The 18,043-nt window shown below is 51.5% G+C and overlaps 2 protein-coding genes across 2 annotated transcripts in view; one reads left to right on the forward strand and one right to left on the reverse strand.

The window, feature by feature from the left end:
• Positions 1-11,269, forward strand: part of LOC122386696 (exocyst complex component 6B-like) — a 118,371-nt gene extending 107,102 nt beyond the window's left edge. The window contains exons 7-8 of the transcript XR_006257430.1: positions 10,825-10,950; positions 11,152-11,269. The gene's annotated coding sequence lies outside the window, so the exon portion shown is untranslated. The remainder of the gene's footprint in view (positions 1-10,824; positions 10,951-11,151) is intronic.
• On the reverse strand, positions 11,227-15,423 carry LOC122386689 (ryncolin-2-like). The gene is made up of 3 exons (XM_043376128.1): positions 15,275-15,423; positions 12,874-13,538; positions 11,227-11,234 (listed from the first exon to the last, which is right to left on the reverse strand). Exons 1-3 carry the CDS (start codon positions 15,421-15,423, stop codon positions 11,227-11,229), a joined length of 822 nt encoding a protein of 273 aa, XP_043232063.1.
• Between the last annotated feature and the right edge of the window lie 2,620 nt (positions 15,424-18,043).

Below are 18,043 nucleotides of genomic sequence, written 5' to 3' on the forward strand. Positions count from 1 at the left end.
GGCCCTCCACAGCCGAAGCAGAGAGGGGGGGCTTGACATCCCTCGGTCGGGTGTCCGCCCGAGCAGCGGCCGCACCGCGGGTTGCGGCGCCGGCACGCGCGCCTGCTGTGGCCGTACATGAGGCAGTTAGGGCACGGACGTGGGGCGTAAATCCAAGGGGTGACCTGCACCCGCATGTAACCACAGTAGAGAATTTGTGGGAGGGTTCGGCCTGCGAACCAGAGGCGGACGGTGGGGTTGGGACCCATTTTTTCGAGGTTCCGGGACTTGAGGCGTTGCACTTTAACAACCCCCTGGCCTTTGAGCTCGTCGAGGAGCTCAGCGTTGCTGAGCTCCGTCAGCGCCTCGCTGCGGACGGCTCCCTCCACTGTGTTGAGCCGGTGGGCGAGCTGGGTTTGCACTGGGTTGTCTGCAAAGTTTGTCATGTTCATGAGTGTCACTGTTTGTTTGGAGTTCTCAGTCTCGATGAGTAGGGAGCCAGATTGGAGGGCTTTGACCGACTTGACGGGGCCGATGAACTGGTCCAGGGACCGCTTGATATGGAAAGGGTTGCTACTCCGGAAAGAACCTTTCTTTTTCACAAGTACGAACGCAGGACCTTCGGGGAGTGTTTCGCTGGGGGGCAGTGAGGCCGCCCCCTCATCCAAGATGAAAGGCATGTTGTTTTTCTTTTCAGATGTTAGTCAAGATTAGAATGAATGTGGGGGAGCTAAAATAAGAAAGAAAACTAACTAGACAAATGGACAGCTATATAGTGAGCGGTCGGGCCGGTATACCGGGTGCCGAGGAAGCTCCCAACAACAATGAAGTGCGAAGAGAAGAAAGAGGGAGGGATTGTAGGGGGGAAGGGTAGAGTACCCTCGGAGAGAGGTAAGGGAGATAGAAAAAGTCGAAAAGCACCAACAACACCTACCTACCTATACGGTACCACCCACGCAGGAGTTCCAGCACCACCGGTGCGTCACCTGCCTTGATAAAGACAGGTGCACGCAACCGGTGGTTCTAAAAACGCTAAAAAACGCCCGCTGGTGGTATCGTACCTATCCGGGAGGGATCGCAATTGCCGCAGTGGCACGCCTGTGCGTGCTGTCGGGGAGGGAGGCGGCATCGTGGTACTCCTCCCGGTATCAAGCGAGATGGGCGCATGCGCGCTCATCCAGGTCGCGCAGAGCACTTGTACTCAGGGAGTCGGTCCGGCTCTGAAGCCACAGCAGGTATGTGGTCCACACGACCACATACCTGTCTCAGGTCTCAGGAAAGAAGTATGTACGGTAAGCGGCGATCTGTGGGACGAGGCCAACAGGATCCGGTAGTTCCTGCGAACCCTCCTGATGCCGCGCTCCACATGGAGCCGCACGCGTGAGATTCGTCGCGATTCCTGTACCTCCTTCCGAGTCATCTGCTTTCGCCCTTTGGTAAAGTGAGGCGTCACGACCTTCACATTCATCACTGCGAATTCGTCTCGCTCTAAGCCCCCGTCTGCCAGAATAACATAGTAAGGATTTACGAGGTCCAGCAGCGGACTGCCGGGCGTAATGGCTTTGTCCGTGGCACGGCCACCCCACACATCTGACAAAAAGGTAACAGCGCCACCTGGTGGTAAGCCCATGAGCACTTTCACTGTTCAATGATACATACTTCACATTTGAGTTTGGGCAGTCAGCGGCTTTGGTCTTTCAGCAAATATTTCAAAATAATTGACGATGACGCGCGTGCGCATGAGATCTCCATTGCAAGCACGAAAACAGTTCGGCATATTGGCTTCTGTGGCAGCTTTGGCTGGCCATTCGATAAGCTGACGACCAGCTGAAGCAAATGCGTGAGGAGCGTGTGTCTGGTCTCCACGCATTTGTCCTCCGCCAGCGGCACTCGCAGGTCAAATGGCTAAGCACACAGCTTGACATAGCATCTTTACTGAACAAGGCCTTCACAACTGCACGTCCCTGGGCGTATCAAAGCGCTGTGTGCCACAAAACAGAGTTCGGTGTTAAGTCTGGCGGCAGCTCGCAAGACTTTGAAGGCAGTGGCGGCAGCGCACCCCAAGAATGACGCTGGCAATCACACCAAGACTGCCGTCTGGCTGTGGAAAGACATCGTCTTGGTTGGCACACTAACTCCATCATCGATGCTCGCGCTCGAGTCGGCCAGATTCAGGTGTGCACCGTCCCAAAGACACAGTACACACGGTGGCTCGGATTGGACTGACAGTCTGGGTGAGAGTTTGCCAGGGTTTTAAGGAATCTAGATGGGACGCTGTTATGGTGGTACTGTCCGTCGGTGCATATGGCAGACAGCTTCTTCACCTCGGTCACACCGACTTTAGACATGGTGTCCAACCACTCCTTTGCCAACGAGATCCCGTCATGGGTGGTTACGACAGGAGCCCCGACGACGAAGCTCTGGAATAGAGCGTCCGCTGGTACCCCTGGGATGATCGTGATGATCCCGATGATGTCCAACATCCGGTGACTTACAGGTCACCTTGTCGGCGATTATTGCAACACATGGTGCTGCTTGGACATGACGGGCCACCGCACTCAGCACCACACGTCACAGAAAGCGTCTCGAAAACGCGGCATCAGCATTCCGGAGTGACATTTGTCGCCCATGTTCATTGTTCAGTCCACTCATACTGGAGGACGATCAGTTTCTCGAACGGTACTTTTCGACGTGTTGAATGGTTCCACATTGTTGTCCAATGCGTCCAAATGCTCATCTATTTGTGATGATTGTGAGGACTGCACATCGCCCTCTCCCGCCATATCCCACTTCAGCAAATCAAACCAGCAATTGACTCGCATATAAGCATATCGCTTCTCCAGAACCGCAGCATCCGACTAGCAACTAGAAGCCTCTTCTTCCCCCTTTTGCCCTTCATGCTGTACAGGCTCATAAGCCTGTTCGTCATGAGGCGATTCAAGGCGCGTCGGATGAAGTCGCCCAAGCTCTGCCCACCTATCCCAGCTAGGTATAGCAACGCGCCCTGTTGGGGGGGGGGCTAATAGTACATCAATATTATATCAATGTTGTATCAATATTGACAACCATGTGGTATCGATCGATACCACATTGTTGTCAATATTGGCACACAACATTGAACATTAGAACTGGTTGAATCCAGGTTGATTGTCAACATTGAGGATCAACCGACTTTCGACATCGATCCAGCATTGATTTGTTGTTGATTTTGCGTTGGATTAGATTTTTTCATCGAGATCAGGTCGTATGTGGCTAACAGCTCGACATTGGTACGACCTTTACGTCGATGTTGATTCTACGTTGAATCACCGTAATTGTGCTACTAGGTGATGTCATTCTGTTAGCCACTTTCGACATTGATACGATGTTGAAGTTCGACATCGTATCCATATTGACAGGACAACATTGTACAACATTGTATCGATGTTGCTACAACATTGTCCCGATGTTGATACAATATTGTCTCGATGTTGATGCAACGTTGTCTCAATGTTGATACAACGTTGTCTCGATGTTGGTACAACATTGTCTCGATGTTAATGATGAGGATACTACGTAATATCAACGTCGTATCAATGTCGTTTTCGATGTTGACACAACGTCGTTTTGATGTCGACACAATGTTGTCTTGATGTCAACACAACGTCGACACGATGTTGACTCATTGTTGGCCTACAATACTGTCTCGATGTTGTATTTATGTTGAGACCCAAGAGTACGACGGCAACATGTTCCAGCGTTACAGACAGTCAATATTCAAAATAAATGCATTTCTCGGATAAACACAGCCATGTCCGGGCAACTTCCCGTCGCATTCGACACAGTACGTCCGACGTCGTCGCGTCGCGGCTGCCGCTCCGTCCAATCCAACTACATTGCAGTGGTGGTTTCGCCAGACGGCCCTCGCATCCTGCGTTCCTGTAACAAGGTAGAGATTCACATGTTACAATAATATATTGATTGAAGGGACAGAGGAAAAATATCTCAATAAAAAAAAATAATCTAGAAGTAAGTATACGAATTTACAATCACTAGATCTGCGTTGACGTCACAAATTTAGAGGGGGCATTAAAATGCATTATAGCCCATCTGAATCCAAAGTGCTGCAACTTTGAAATTAAATATTTCTGAATTGAAGATTTCTCGATGATGTAAGTGCCTAAAACTGTAAGTGTAGGCCAGAGACCCCAATTTAGAGGCTCTGTCGGCGCCGATGAATGTCGATGTCGATGAATTTAGAGGCTAGTTAGGCTCAACTCCAAACTAATGTTGAGGTGGGATGGTCAATTTAAGGTGGGATGGTCTCGCGTAACAGAGCACCTACCTCACGTTTGCTCCCGCCAACTCTCATTGGCGCATCCCGCAAGAAGACTTGGGCCGCCTTCTCCACCTCCTGTTCGGTGGTCATCGGAAAGAGCCGCTGGCTTGCACCTGTAACACATATTGAAGCTAATGTTGAGATTCGCCTCCCACCGCCGTGCTCCAACACCAACAGGTCACCGGTGCTGATGTATTGGTCTCACACGCTCCGCACCGCGCAGCTCCGTCGTCGGTCAGGGCCCACGCCTGACTGCCCGCCCGGCCGCCCGCTCCGCTGACCCGGGCTGGGTCGCTCGCCGGCCCGCCGCCAGGCGGCAGCACCGGACGGGGGCGACGGCGGCGCGGCGGCCGGTCACCACGCGGATACATATTTATACGAAATCCCGACACTAATGATGTGGGGCAAGTAGCTGTTGTTCATTTCGACGCAACCACGGTAGACATTCTCCACCGTTCCGTGCTTCTATCCTCAGGATACTGAAATCCTTCTCCCCAACGCCGCAACCCCACTCCGGGCTGGACAGGCAACTTTATCTCATGCGGGCTGCTCCCTAGGAGCGGCACCGCTGCTCCCGAGGGAGCGCACCCCGTAGCCGGGTGCAGTGAGTGCCTTGGGGCTGGGTGGCCTGTCCTCTGGACGGGCTCAGCCCCGGCGACTCACTAGGGTGCCTGTCCAGACCAATGTCTCCCCCTATATCCTATCATCCTTCCGGCTCTGCAATGGTCTTGTCAGACCGAAAGGGCCTAACCCAACAAAGAAAGAAAGAAGAAGTAGACATTCTCGCGTTATGAAGTAGAAGAACCTACATACTCAGCTTACGAGCAAATTAATTCTATTGCAGGCTGAACTTTCAAGTCATAGAAAAGTGCACTTTATTCATTTAACACGTACCGACCCAAGCAAGCGTATAACTGCAGCGCCTGCAGCCTACGCTTTCCTTTCTTCCCCTTCATGCTGAAGATGCTCATCAGCTCGTTTGTCAGCACCCTGCTTAGCGCTCGGCGGACAAAACTCTCCCACGCTTTTGCCACCGATTCCGGACAGGTAGCGAATCTGTCGATGAATGGTAAAGGTTAACTTTCGTTTCACGCATTGCAAGCTTATTCCTTAATGCAGGGCTGCGGAATTGGTAGGGGTCGACGCCTGTGCGCGGGAGCAGTCAGCGCCTGAAACCTCTCCCTGGCGGTAAATATTTGCAGGCGTGTGCCATGACTTACACCAGGGATAACAGTTCCCGTCGCGTGGCCTGGCGCCGACTTAATAGTGTTACGTTGGATCCCGTTGGGTGAGAAACCAGTTGAACGATACCAGTAAAACGCCTTTTGGGCGAAGAACGAGCGAGCGAGATAGTGAGCCCTGCACGTGCGGAAGGCGAGAGGGTGCTTCCAACGGGCTTGCGCAAAGCACCCTTCTAACCGGTCGCTAGCGGTGTGCCAAATTTGAACGCAATCGGCTCGGCCGTTCCTGAGATCTGGAAGCGGCATTCTGCACGTGCGCACGTGCAAACGGGTTCAAAATGACTTTTGCACGGCACCCTACTAACTGGTCCCCAACTGTGTACCAAATTTGAGCGCAATCGGCCCAGCCGTTCTCGAGATCTGGAAACGCCCCCTGCACGTGCGCACGTGCAGTAGCACCCTAACAACAACACATGGGAATGCATTGCCTGGTGGGTGCCTACTTGTATGCCAAGTTTCAGCGAAATCGCCCCAGTAATTACCGAGTTACTGAAATGGGAACAAATTTGGCACCTCTTATTGTTGTATTTTGCACGTGCACTGGGGGTGACCCACATGCATCGAGAGTATCCTATTTTGGGTAGAAGAGATGCTGCTACCCTACAAAAATTACCGCAAGTCAATCGCCCAAGCGGCTGCTGAGATATGAGCCTCTCAAAATCACTACTTTTGCAAAACAGCTTGAACACCCTTGACTTTTCACGTGGCACGTGCCACGACGGTCATTGAGATGTAGCAAAAGTAGTCAATTACGGGGTAGAAGGGATGGGGCTACCCAACAAAAAAGACCGCAGGCCAATCGGTCCAGCGGTTGCTGAGATATAAGCCTCTCAAAAGCGTTACAGGCCGGGCTGGGCCGGGCCGGGCCGCTCATACTGAGATTTTTCCGTTATATTGAAAAGACTCACTTCGCTCGCTGCGCTCGCTCGCTCGTAATGAGGTGTATTGCGACCCCGGGAATAACAACTGCGGAACAAATATAAATGCGAAACAAATACTTAGCTGTCACACGTTGTCCAGTACAATACTCACTAGTCCGCTGGGCGCCCCGAGGCAGTGCAGCGCGGGTGGAGACAAACACTCCGCTCGGTCACCGAGGCAGAGCGGCGCAAGCCCCGCGAGAGCCACTCAGCTCGGTCGCCCGAGGCTGGGTGGTACGAGCCACGCGGCAGGCACTCAGCTCGGCGCTCAGAGGCAAAGTGTCCGCGGTCGTACTGGACTCGGTACCCGAGGCCCAGAGCGAGCCGCCCGGCCGCGCTCCCCGCACACGACTGCCCAGCCGCCGCGGCGCGCGACCCGAGGTCGACCACGGCCGGTCACGTGACCGGTTTAGAGCGGCGGAATTAGACCTGGCGGATTGCGGCGCGGCAACATAACCGAATACAGAATGCACCGAACACAGGTTTAACTAGGACAACACATTGTGCTGCATTACTTACATTAATGCAACACAACAATAGCAGTGAGACGGCCTATGTGAGCCGCCGGAGCTTCGACCTCGGCAGCGCATAAGTCATCGTTGCAGCGTTCACGATGATCCCCAGTATCTCGATGCTAGTGGTCGGGGGCGTGCACTTCCCCGGCTGCAAGGGCACACCCACGGTCTCGCACAGGTGCTCGCACAACTTAGGTATGTGGGGGCCATGGCAGCAGGGGGGGGGGTTCGACCCCGAAGAAATCGTCCAAATAGTTGAGCACTGCTGGGTTATTGTGGCGGCCCGCAGAGTGTCTCGTAGTAGCGTCGCAAAATCTTTGAATATATGTGAGGAGGAGCGGCAGCGAAACGGAAGCGCTACTTGGTACCAACGCCGGCCCGACCAGCAGTCTAGCAGAAGCCGAGGGCGTGCCATGGATTGGGCCGAACGGGTATAAGCTTAAATGCGGCTTTGATATCCGCCTTGAACAACTGTGTCCCAGATCCGCCGTTTGCAAAAATGAGACCCGCCAGCTCGTCGAGATCCGTGTATTCCACCGCGCAATCTTCTGGATTAATTGTGCCATTGTGGTTTATCCGCGCACTCGGCGGATTCACGCCGAAGTTCGGCAGCGGCGGGGCCCGAAATGGTCCCCGCGTGACACCCGTCGCCACCTCGCTGCAAATGGCGGCGGTAAAGGCTCGAATGCGTCGCTCAGTGCGCCAAAAGAAGTTGGGCGCTATGCAATACGAACTGCTTTCTTATGGGTGGATTGTGCCCTTTCCTTGTTTTACGTCTTTTCAGATGCGGTTATTTTCGTGTCGCTTTTTTATCTTTCCGTGTTCGTGTAGCATTGTGGCTTTCATTGGCGCCGAAACGATTTTCTTACTCGTTTTAGGTACCAAATTTGATTTACTTTACTTACAGTGTCATCCTCAGAGTCAGCTGCCTCCTCAGTGCTTCCGGCAGCATCTGCAGACTTGCCAGGCTGCGGGGCCAGCGCAAAACCTCCCCGGAAAACCTTGAGCATGTTGCTTGCACTATCGGTCACCAGCACGAGCACCTTGCCCGCCAGTCCATACTCGTCGATGACCTCCTCGAATGACGCCAATATATGTTCAGCGGTATGGCTGTTCGGGAATCGTCTGAGAACAGACAAAGTAAATATGACACAAACTTGAAATGAACGAAGTTGCCAAAAGAGGAGAGCAACTTTTTTCTTTTGACCTGCATCACACCACCCCCTAAGGTTGGACGACACCTCCTCCCTTGACGCCATAAAACCAGGACGCCACCAGAGGCGGCGGCAAGGCACCACGTCACCGGCAAGCTGGTGTACACGTCAGCACGCCAGCGAGGGAGCCCAGCCACCACTCCGTGCGACAGTCAAAAGGAGCTTCTCGATGTGGCGCGCCATCTCTCCCAGAAATTCGGGCCAAAGAGGAGTGTTGCCTCCGCGCCACGACTGACCCGCGCGACGGGGGGCTCAGCCACCAGGGTTCCCTGCATCCTATGGAGACGGGTCGGCTCGCCCAAGCCTTGATAAAACAGGATTGTGGTGAGAGGGGAGGGGGCAGGGAGTAGGGATAGGGGTTCTTGGAAGATGTTGGATGCAAGAAGAGGATCATAGCTGAGACCCGAGAGGGCGCAACTCCCCTTTTACTGGCCGGAACGGACCAGTGCCGCTGCGGGGGACAAATGATTTACACCGGACAGACGTACATGATGCCTTTGGCTCGGCATTGGAACCGACCGAATGAGTACACGATTTGTGCCAGTGGTCGCAAGTGGGTGAGCGATTAGGAGGCGAGACGCAGGCTGGGATCGGAGGGAGTTAACTGTTCCGCTTCCTGAGTATTTTGGACTCGGTACAGAAGGATGGCGCTCCACACTTGCACCTATGGCTCATCGGTGAACTGCGCGACCGAGAGGCTGAGGTCCCTGGTTTGCTGGAAGGTCAGTCTCGCTAGACTTTCGATTATGATTATGATTTACACGTGCTGACAGAGTGTATTGATCACTGTCCATGCGGCTGAAGCCCATTCTCATGTTGACGACGAATAGGGTGGTGGCCGTGAACGGACGGGGTACCGCTGCCCTAGTGGCGGGTCGAACTTGGTGACCTTTGCTTGGTGTACGGGCGGATAGTTATCCATGGGCGGATGTTGAGCGTACATACACAATACACATTCATACATTTTCACCCAAACGACTTCACAAAACTCACAGCCATTCACTTTGCATTGATAATGATGAATTGTTACCCAGTGGTGGAACGTGCTTTGTGAATTGAATCGTTCATGAACTGAATTGACCCAAGCAACCACCACTATTTCTGCACGCAGACGTCGGGTAGAGACACGCCAAGGATTTTACACCGTGCTCAATGTGTATGGCCCATTGTATTCCATTTACAATTGCCGAATGAGGGTGGTCCACCACCCTCTGAACGTCGTGTCCAGCTCAGCGTCAGGAGAGACGCCTTCCTTTCTGACGAACGTCGCCTCACGCGTGGCTTCTGGCGCCAGTTGGGTCAGCGCCCAGCCGAACGTGGCTCGAACGGCTATCGGGTGGCCGCACTGTCCCACTCTCACGTTGTGCACGTCGTGCTGTAGGATGGCTTCGATTACGTTGGCTCCTAGGAGGAGCTCGGATTCCCCGTCTAGGGGTCTGGAATGTCAAAATGTTTCAGATGCATCATTTTGAGCTGTTGTTCACTCGCGTGACGGGTTGCCCTCAGTTCGGGATACGACCAGGATTCCGGAACCGTGATTTTGCGTGGTCGCCCCGCGCCCGTGGCTGAGATATGAAGAGAGATCTTCCCTGCTGCTTGTTCTTTACTGTCACCGTCAACGGCTCGCAGGCGCAGTTGTGTTTGAATTTTGTCTTTACTCTTTAAGATCTCTTCCCATAAAGGAGTCTGAAAAACTATGTCTCTGAGCCGGGGTGGAGGAGTTCAAAAGTGTGATTTGGGGGGGGGGTCTGTGTGTACAGTTACCGGGACCACCGGCAGCAACGCTCCGGTTCCTCGGCCGGATGGAGGCTCGGTTGTTGCTATTGTGATCCGTTTCTATGTAGCTTGAAGGATATTATGTAATTCTTGCAAGGTCTATCGCGAAGACTATCGCTGTCTCGTAATCACTGTACCGACGTTTAACCACAGGGTGGTGGGTACTTGTATAGCTGGTATATGACCATCAGCGCCGTTTGCACCGTTATCATTTTCCCTGCAACGGGCGTTTGGCGACACTAATGGGTCCTTTAGCACCAGTTGGCCTTATGTGCACGCGGTAAAGCGGAGGCGTAGTATCGACCTCTCTTCGCACCTATAGCGTCGGCCCGAGGGAAATATTTGACACGAGTTTAGTTCGCAGCGAACAGCTGACTCCAGCGTGGCACTTGTGTAAACAATTAGGGCGTCGGCTCCGTATCCCTTTTCTCTGCGTGTCTGTCGCGTGCTGTCACAGCTTGATGGGCGATGCATGGAGTTCAGGTTGATTATCGGGGGTACAGCAACCTGGCGTCGCAAGCATTCTGTTTTTTATCTTTTTTTTTTGCTTGCTTTTATAATAACCTATTAATAATAACCGACACACTTTCGGAATAATTCACGTTACATTACATCTTTAATGATATGATGACAGCTATAAATTAAAAATGGACAAACATACAGTTACCACGTTTCTAATCCTGTCGAAGAAAACAGCTTTGTGCATGTACCTATTTGTCATGATAAGTTTCTTAAAACGATGATTGCGGGTGTTCAGATGTCAACTGTATCTGGATTAGTTCATTGTGTAGTCATTGTGTTTGGCTAGCGACAGGTGCGACTGCGGCTGACTCCCCTTCCACGTTTCATGCGGTGCAACGGGAGAGCGTGCCGGGTCCGCGGAGCTCGCTGGAGGTGCGGTCATCTTCTGCACGTGGGACTCCACCGGACGGCGGTGTGGGCGCCCTCTGACAACAGGCATCCCCTGCAGACTTCGATGGCGGAGAGGTCAGTTTTCCGGCACTATGGTTCAACCGGCACCGGTGGTCATATGTCGTATTGCCAGCACGATTGCGTGACAACTGTATCAGAAATGTACCTCTTTTGTACCAACGTGACTGTTCGGGAGTTGCACTGGCATATATGCGAAGTTTTTATGCCGTGTGCAAATCGCCGCGAGATTTACATTTATTTTTTCTTTGTTTACAGAACCACTGGGAAAATGGTACTCTCGGCCTCAGTCAGCATTCATCGCGTCGTCTTTGGCTCAACCGTCACCGCAGCTTACTCGACTGAACAAAGAACAAGAGAGCACGGCGCATCGCGGTTGTGTGTGGCTACCGCCTTCTGACTACCGGTGCTTAGTTCGTTTCGTTGCAGTTAATAACCCTCGGAGACGCATGCTTCGCGTAGCCCATGCTAAGGACACAAGCAGAGTGTCTTGTGTCAGTGTAGCGTAATTGTTCAAGCTGCGTGACGCTCTCTTTTTTTCCCCCAGACATAGATATAGTTTGTATCGACTTCAGATATTTCCATTTAGATGGTTTGGTAATTGGTACACTCTTAAAGTAACTACATCAGGCTTATCTCAATCTATGATGTGTATTAGGTGGGGTATCAATCTGCTCCGTTTATGACTCATTCGCCCGCAATGATTCTGCCTGTGATGGCGGCGTGGTCTCGGCAGTTTCCTTCCTCTCCATTCAGTCACATTATCAACTACTGTCACAATGGTGATGCTGTTGTCCGGTCCGATACCTGTTATGTGCATCAGTCTACCCAGCGCTTCAAAACAATAAAATGTTAATTAAAGAGAATTGTATTGTCATCAGATGGTGCAGACATGTATCACTTGCAAGTGTTACCATTTTTAGTTATCTAGCCAGCGTCGCAAGTTGCAGCACTACCGGTAAGCGTTCTTGCCGTACAGAGAGTCATTAATTATCCAGTCGCTTATGAATGCTGCAAGTTCTCATAAATAAAGCATGGTACAGATGACAGTTCCTACAACGATTAAACATAAATTGTGAGCTGGAAAGGCAAAGGCAAAGCGTCACAAGAAATTCGCTGACTTCTACACGCAGTATAAAGATAACCGACGACACTTGGGTTGAAGGACATTGCTTGTGGGCAGGGTATAGGTATCGAACTATCGAACATCCTTGTGGGTGCCGACCCAGGCGGGTGAGAACGCGTCGCCTAAACGAGAATCTCAGTAAAACACCACTGGTGCTCAACACGGTGATCCAAATTCCAAATGCACGAAGATATCTAAAAATTGCGCAAGGCACACCAGACTGCATTAAATTGGCATAAAGTGAATTACATAGTTGCTATATATTGTTCACATAAACACAGGATAAAGACTTAACTAATGATAATGCAGTTGCACATTTCGACCACGCGAGAGCGTCCGTCGCTGACCGGCGCTTTACCAGCTCTCCCCCGGCCGGGCCACGGCCAGTCGGCGTCACCTTGCCCACGTGACCGCCGCAGGGCAGGTCGGCCGCCGGCCTCCCCATGCGGCCGGCTCGACGCCGGCCGCGTCGGCCCAGCGTCAGTTCATACGACACTAGTACTACAATAGTAAACGTTGGATTGTGATCGATTATTCAGCATCACTGTAGTGACGGGAAAATGTTTCAACCCAGGACATATGACCGTTATCAAGCGGCCATCCTCGTTTTCCTCTGCAAGTGACCACCAGCAATTTCAGATATTGTGATACGCACTTGAGCGTAACCGAAATTGTTTTGCTAGCGTCAGTAGTATTTTAGGGACTGGGCCGGATTTTCATTTCGGTGAATTTTAGTGAGTAGTAAAACCCTCTCCAGGCCTTCCAACAGACGCTGGTGGCAAATTCTTTGGTGTGGCGTCTCAGGTATAGCCCGTTCAGATTGGACCGGTGACAGGCATTATACCACCAGGCACCCTGGTACGACTTGGCACACCACTCCTTGCCGGTCCTGTCGTTGTCTCTGTCTTTGGTGGAGAACTCGAAGCCGCTGTGATAATAAGCGAACGAGTCATTCACGTTCCCTGTGAAGCCGCTCACCGACAGTCGGTAGTTGTCCGCCTCGTCTACCAGCGAGAAGCTGGCGTATTGCGCGAAGCGTCGGTCGCCCTCAAAGTCTTCCATGTCGATGCGCAGCTGGTGCGGCCCGCGCGCCGTCAGATGGTGGATCAGCTCGTTGCCCAGCCAGAGCTGGCCGGAGACGTTGCCGAAGCCATCGCGGTAGTCCTGCCAGTTTCTGTAAAAGTCGACCTGCTCGGTGTCGTCCTGGCGCCGCTGGAACACGGTCCAGCCGCCCCCGTCGGTCTCCATGTCGCAGTAGAGGGCAGTGAGCGCGGCGCCGGTGGCCAGCCGCATCCAGTGCTGGCCGCTGGTGGTGACGCCCAGCGCCGTCAGCTCGGAGCAGTTGCTGATGACGCAGTCACCGCGCGCCGTCAGCGCCGGCGCCGGGCACGCGCACACGCCGTCCACGCACCCGGCGCCCTCCAGGCTCTCCCAGCACTCCGCATCGATGAGGCAGCGCTCCCCGAGGTCGGCGCGGCCCACCCGGACGAAGGCGGCGACGGCCGAGGTGGTGTTGAGACTGCCGCCGCGGCGCGCAGCCAGCCGACAGGAGAGGCCCTCCGAGGTCACCACCAGGGCCTCGTTTCATAAAAGGAATTACTTACGGCGTTCCGTCAATTATGCCAGATTTGGCGTATTTGATGCCAATTCGGTTTCATAAAGCCGGAGACCGGAGTAATTCACGCCATCGAAATTACGGAGCTTCATTTACGGCAAATGCTCGATTCCGGACCAATTGATGCCATTTGGGTTTCATAAAACGACGTAATTAACGCCAAATATTTTATCAAGCTCTTGATATCAGTGGTGTAAACTACGCACAAAAATGTTGCGTGAATTTGAATTAATGTGAAGATTCGAAACTAATTTTTAATATATTTTATAATGTTGCGCCCGGTGAGGAAGAAAGAACAGCCAAAATGAGAAAAAGAAACTGCAAATCTTCTGTACCAGTCGCTTTTTGTGGCCACTATCGGAATTTTGTTTATTCGCCGCGCCGCGCCACTTTCGTAGTTAGGCACTTCTGCTTAGCTGGCTTTCTGCTGTTTTCAATATATTGATTTAATAAAGGATGGTCATCAATATCAATTTTGTTTTTTTCATAAATAATTTTTAAGATTTAAGTTTAACATAAATGTTTTATAATTTCTCGTAACAAATAAGTATTGACATGAAATTGTAATTTGTAGGACACTTGATAAATTACGGTAACTACGCAAATGTGCTTAGTTACGGAGGTGTAAACAATTCCAGTTTTGGCTTTGTGAAACGGCTTAATTTACGCTCCGTAGTTTGAAAGGGTGTGAAATACGGAAAGGTGTAAGTTACGGCAGAGTTTTATGAAACGAGGCCCAGGTCGGTGGCCACGCACCGGGCGTCGCTGATGCACAGGTTTCTACAGAAGCAGCCGTCCGGAGCTGGGTGTTGATCGAACACGGCGTCATCGGGCGGCGACCAGGGCCTCGTTTCATAAAACTCTGCCGTAACTTACACCTTTCCGTAATTCACACCCTTTCAAACTACGGAGCGCAAATAAATCCGTTTCACAAAGCCACAACTGGAATTGTTTACACCTCCGTAACTAAGCACATTTGCGTAGTTACCGTAATTTATCAAGCGTCCTACAAATTACAATTTCATGTCAACACTTATTTTTTACGAGAATTTATAAAACAATTATGTTGAATTTAAATCTTAAAAATTATGTATGAAAAAAACAAAATTGATATTGACGACCATCCTTTATTAAAACAATATATTAAAAACAGCAGAAAGCCAGCTAAGCAGAAGTGTGCCTAACTACGAAAGTGGCGCGGCGCGGCGAATAAACAAAATTCCGATAGTGGCCACAAAAAGCGACTGGTACAGAAGATTTGCAGTTTCTTTTTCTCATTTTGGCTGTTCTTTCTTCCTCACCGGGCTCAACATTATAAAATATATTAAAAATTAGCTTCGAATCTTCACATTAATTCAAAATCACGCAACATTTTTGTGCGTAGTTTACACCACTGATATCAAGAGCTTGATAAAATATTTGGCGTTAATTACGTCGTTTTATGAAACCCAAATGGCATCAATTGGTCCGGAATCGAGCATTTGCCGTAAATGAAGCTCCGTACTTTCGATGTCGTGAATTACTCCGGTCTCCGGCTTTATGAAACCGAATTGGCATCAAATACGCCAAATCTGGCATAATTGACGGAACGCCGTAAGTAATTCCTTTTATGAAACGAGGCCCAGGTCACCGCTGCGAACTGCCAGAACTGGAGCCGGCTCTGCCAGCGGGTGGTGAGGTTGAACGGGCGCGGCAGGGGCTCGCCGGAGCTCCACCAGATGCCTGCCGACAGGAGAACTGCCAGGACAGGCAGAGCAGCGCCGCCTGAAAGATAGAGCCGGAACGCCATCACGTCTGGAGAGTGGGGGAGGTTAACTCGCAAAGAGACACGAACCTGTTTCTCGTCAGTTATTTGAGGGTCTTACGTACTTGTGGGACAAATGCCAGCAAATTGTAATTTGGTATATTATCTGCAAACTATTTCCCTACATGTTACAGCAGTCGGCACCTTTTCACCATGCAAAACCTTAGTCATTTTCCGGCAATGCTAGCTAGCCCTCGGGGCCCGGTTGTAGAAGCTTGCCCCATAGTCATGTGTTATAGCCACATGTATTATTCCAGTTTGGACAGCAGTGTCGGCATGGGTTGAAATGTGGATGTACCCGTTGTGGCGGTCGTAACTGGGGTAACTTTAAAACAAAGCGCAAACGGGCTATTCTGGCCATTCCTCCGTAATTTATCATGCATGACGGTACGCCGCCAAAGTAAATGGTGAGCGGAACGCCGTCATTTGTGCTGCCCAAGGTGCTGTCGTACTGCGCTGTGGGTAGCGCGTGGCTGGACGGACGGTCTGTGACAATCTATTGATCTGTGGCTGATCTATTAGAGTGTCCGTCCGAGAGCCGTACGACGGCTGACAGAGCCTGGGGGTCGCGAACTGGTGTGGTAACCGTTACGCCCACCTTGGACGCCCGAGTCGGTACGGCACTTGCGGTGTCGTAACCGGATCGGCGGGAACCAGCAGAACGCTGTTGGACCGGCGGTGAAAGTCGGAACCGAGCACTCACCCACCAGTGGGGCGTCTGGTCGAGCAGGTCTACCCGCTAAGGCAGCCTGAGCACGAACCAGTGGCAGGGTCCGATCAATGACCGTGGTCCGACCAGGGTGTCAGCGCAATGGCCAGTCAGAGGCGTCTTTAAGGGCGCGGAAGCCCACCTCGGTCGACTGTGGCCGGTGCAACCTAGTCAGGTCGTTTGTGTGAATCTCCGTGTTCTTCCCTCGCCTCAGAGTAGCCGCTCTTCTCCAAATGCCCGAGCCGTTTTCTATGTGTATTTGTCTTGTAGCGAACAGCAGAGTCGAGAAACGAATTGACAATGTCGTTCCGAAAACCGCGGTCACATGCTGGCCGTCCCTAGTACTACCAATATGCCCGCAGGCGCGGCGAGAGACAAGCTTAACGTATGAGTCACCGTCCGGCTGCCGGGAGAGCCCCTACCGCGACCTTTGTTCACAGTCATGACGTCACGACAAAGGGCTCCTAAACGTACGGGCAGCGGCCGCCTCAGGGGTGCCGCCGTGACCTTTGCACGACACGTTCTATAGCGTATGGCACAGCGGTTACTAGGAAGGCTGAGGCCAGCGGCAGGCCGGTTTACAAATAACAAACAAACTTGACGCGCAATTGACAACAGGCAACAGATTGATTAATAAAGCGGTGACAATATAAATGAAAATGACAACATGAAATGACAAATCGCATACTATGCATTTCAGACCCCCTGGAACAGTCCTTTTTGGCTCTTTCTCGTTACCTATACGCTTGCTTTCAACCAAACTTTGACACAATGAGTTTCAAGGGCCTACCTAATTTTTACTAATATGGTCTTTTAACAAATTGTCAAGATGAAAGGCACTTGTCATTGACTTGTAATGGTAAAAAATGACAGGAAAACTCTGCGCCGTGGTAGAGGCTAGCATGGCGTAGCAGCGTCAGCTGTTGCGCCGCGGCTAAGCTCCGCCCACTGCGCCGCGACACCGAGACCGGTCATTCGCCTCTCGGGGTCAGGGCGGCGCGGAGCTCTGGCGGACTGGAACAAGACGCACGCTAACGCAGGTGTCCTTGCGTGAATGTGTCGTATCTCGCGCGGAGAGAACGAGGATGAAGAATGCAATGCAATGCAGATCGGTGTATGTATAAAGTGATAAGCACTCCTTTCAACTACAGAGTAAGCTCCATAATGTTATTGCCTACAAAATTAAAAGAATCTTACTTTCAATAATTTACAACGAGCTTCTCCGCTGACCTGTTTTCCTACAGGCTATGGTGCATTTAAGGAGCAACGAAACAGAATCTACTGGATTGTCTTTAGATACGTATTTGCTATGGAATGTGACATTCAACGGTCTTATTTGAGGATATACAGTATACACATATGTACTTGCATTTCGTTTTTTTTAAATAAAATTGTTATTTTTTGGTGTAAAAATATTCAATTTTCCATAAGAGTTCCGCAATGCTTTGAGGATATCGTTGATAGATCTTAGGGCTGAAAAAACATTAAAACAGAGAAAGATGTCTTTCGTCTACCGTTTTTGCCTCGGGTCTCCTTTCTCTGCCCTAGCGTTTATGCACATTGTTTGCTGTCCACTAGCCACCGTCTACCGTTAGTCTGATTGTCACTTTGTCTCATCTTCCTTTTTCTTTCTCCCTCCGTCCTTATTTGTCGTAGAACACCTTAATAATACAAGTTCATGACGTTCAAGCAAGTGCTCCACTCCGCTGCGCTGCGCTGCGCGCGCGGCCCGCACGCCGGCCGGCCAAACTGCGACTGCCGCCGACATGACCCGAGGCTGGACCGCAAGTGGGCGGAGCCAAGCCGCAGTGACGACCAATCAGAGGGGAGACAGCGCCCAGCCTGTGCCAGCCTCTAAGCAGGGCTCTGACGACCTTAACATTATCAGTCAATGAC

This window comes from Amphibalanus amphitrite, unplaced genomic scaffold, assembly GCF_019059575.1.
Source record: "Amphibalanus amphitrite isolate SeventyFive unplaced genomic scaffold, NRLGWU_Aamphi_draft 000259F_arrow, whole genome shotgun sequence".
NCBI classification, from domain to species: Eukaryota; Metazoa; Arthropoda; class Thecostraca; order Balanomorpha; family Balanidae; genus Amphibalanus; species Amphibalanus amphitrite.

Excerpts from the sequence above, each read along its gene's own strand:
- LOC122386689 (XM_043376128.1), bottom strand. The coding sequence starts at position 15,423 with ATGGCGTTCCGGCTCTATCTTTCAGGCGGCGCTGCTCTGCCTGTCCTG. Across the intron at positions 13,539-15,274 it reads AGCCGGCTCCAGTTCTGGCA|TCTCAACACCACCTCGGCCG; the intron begins GTTCGCAGCGGT and ends CCGCGGCGGCAG.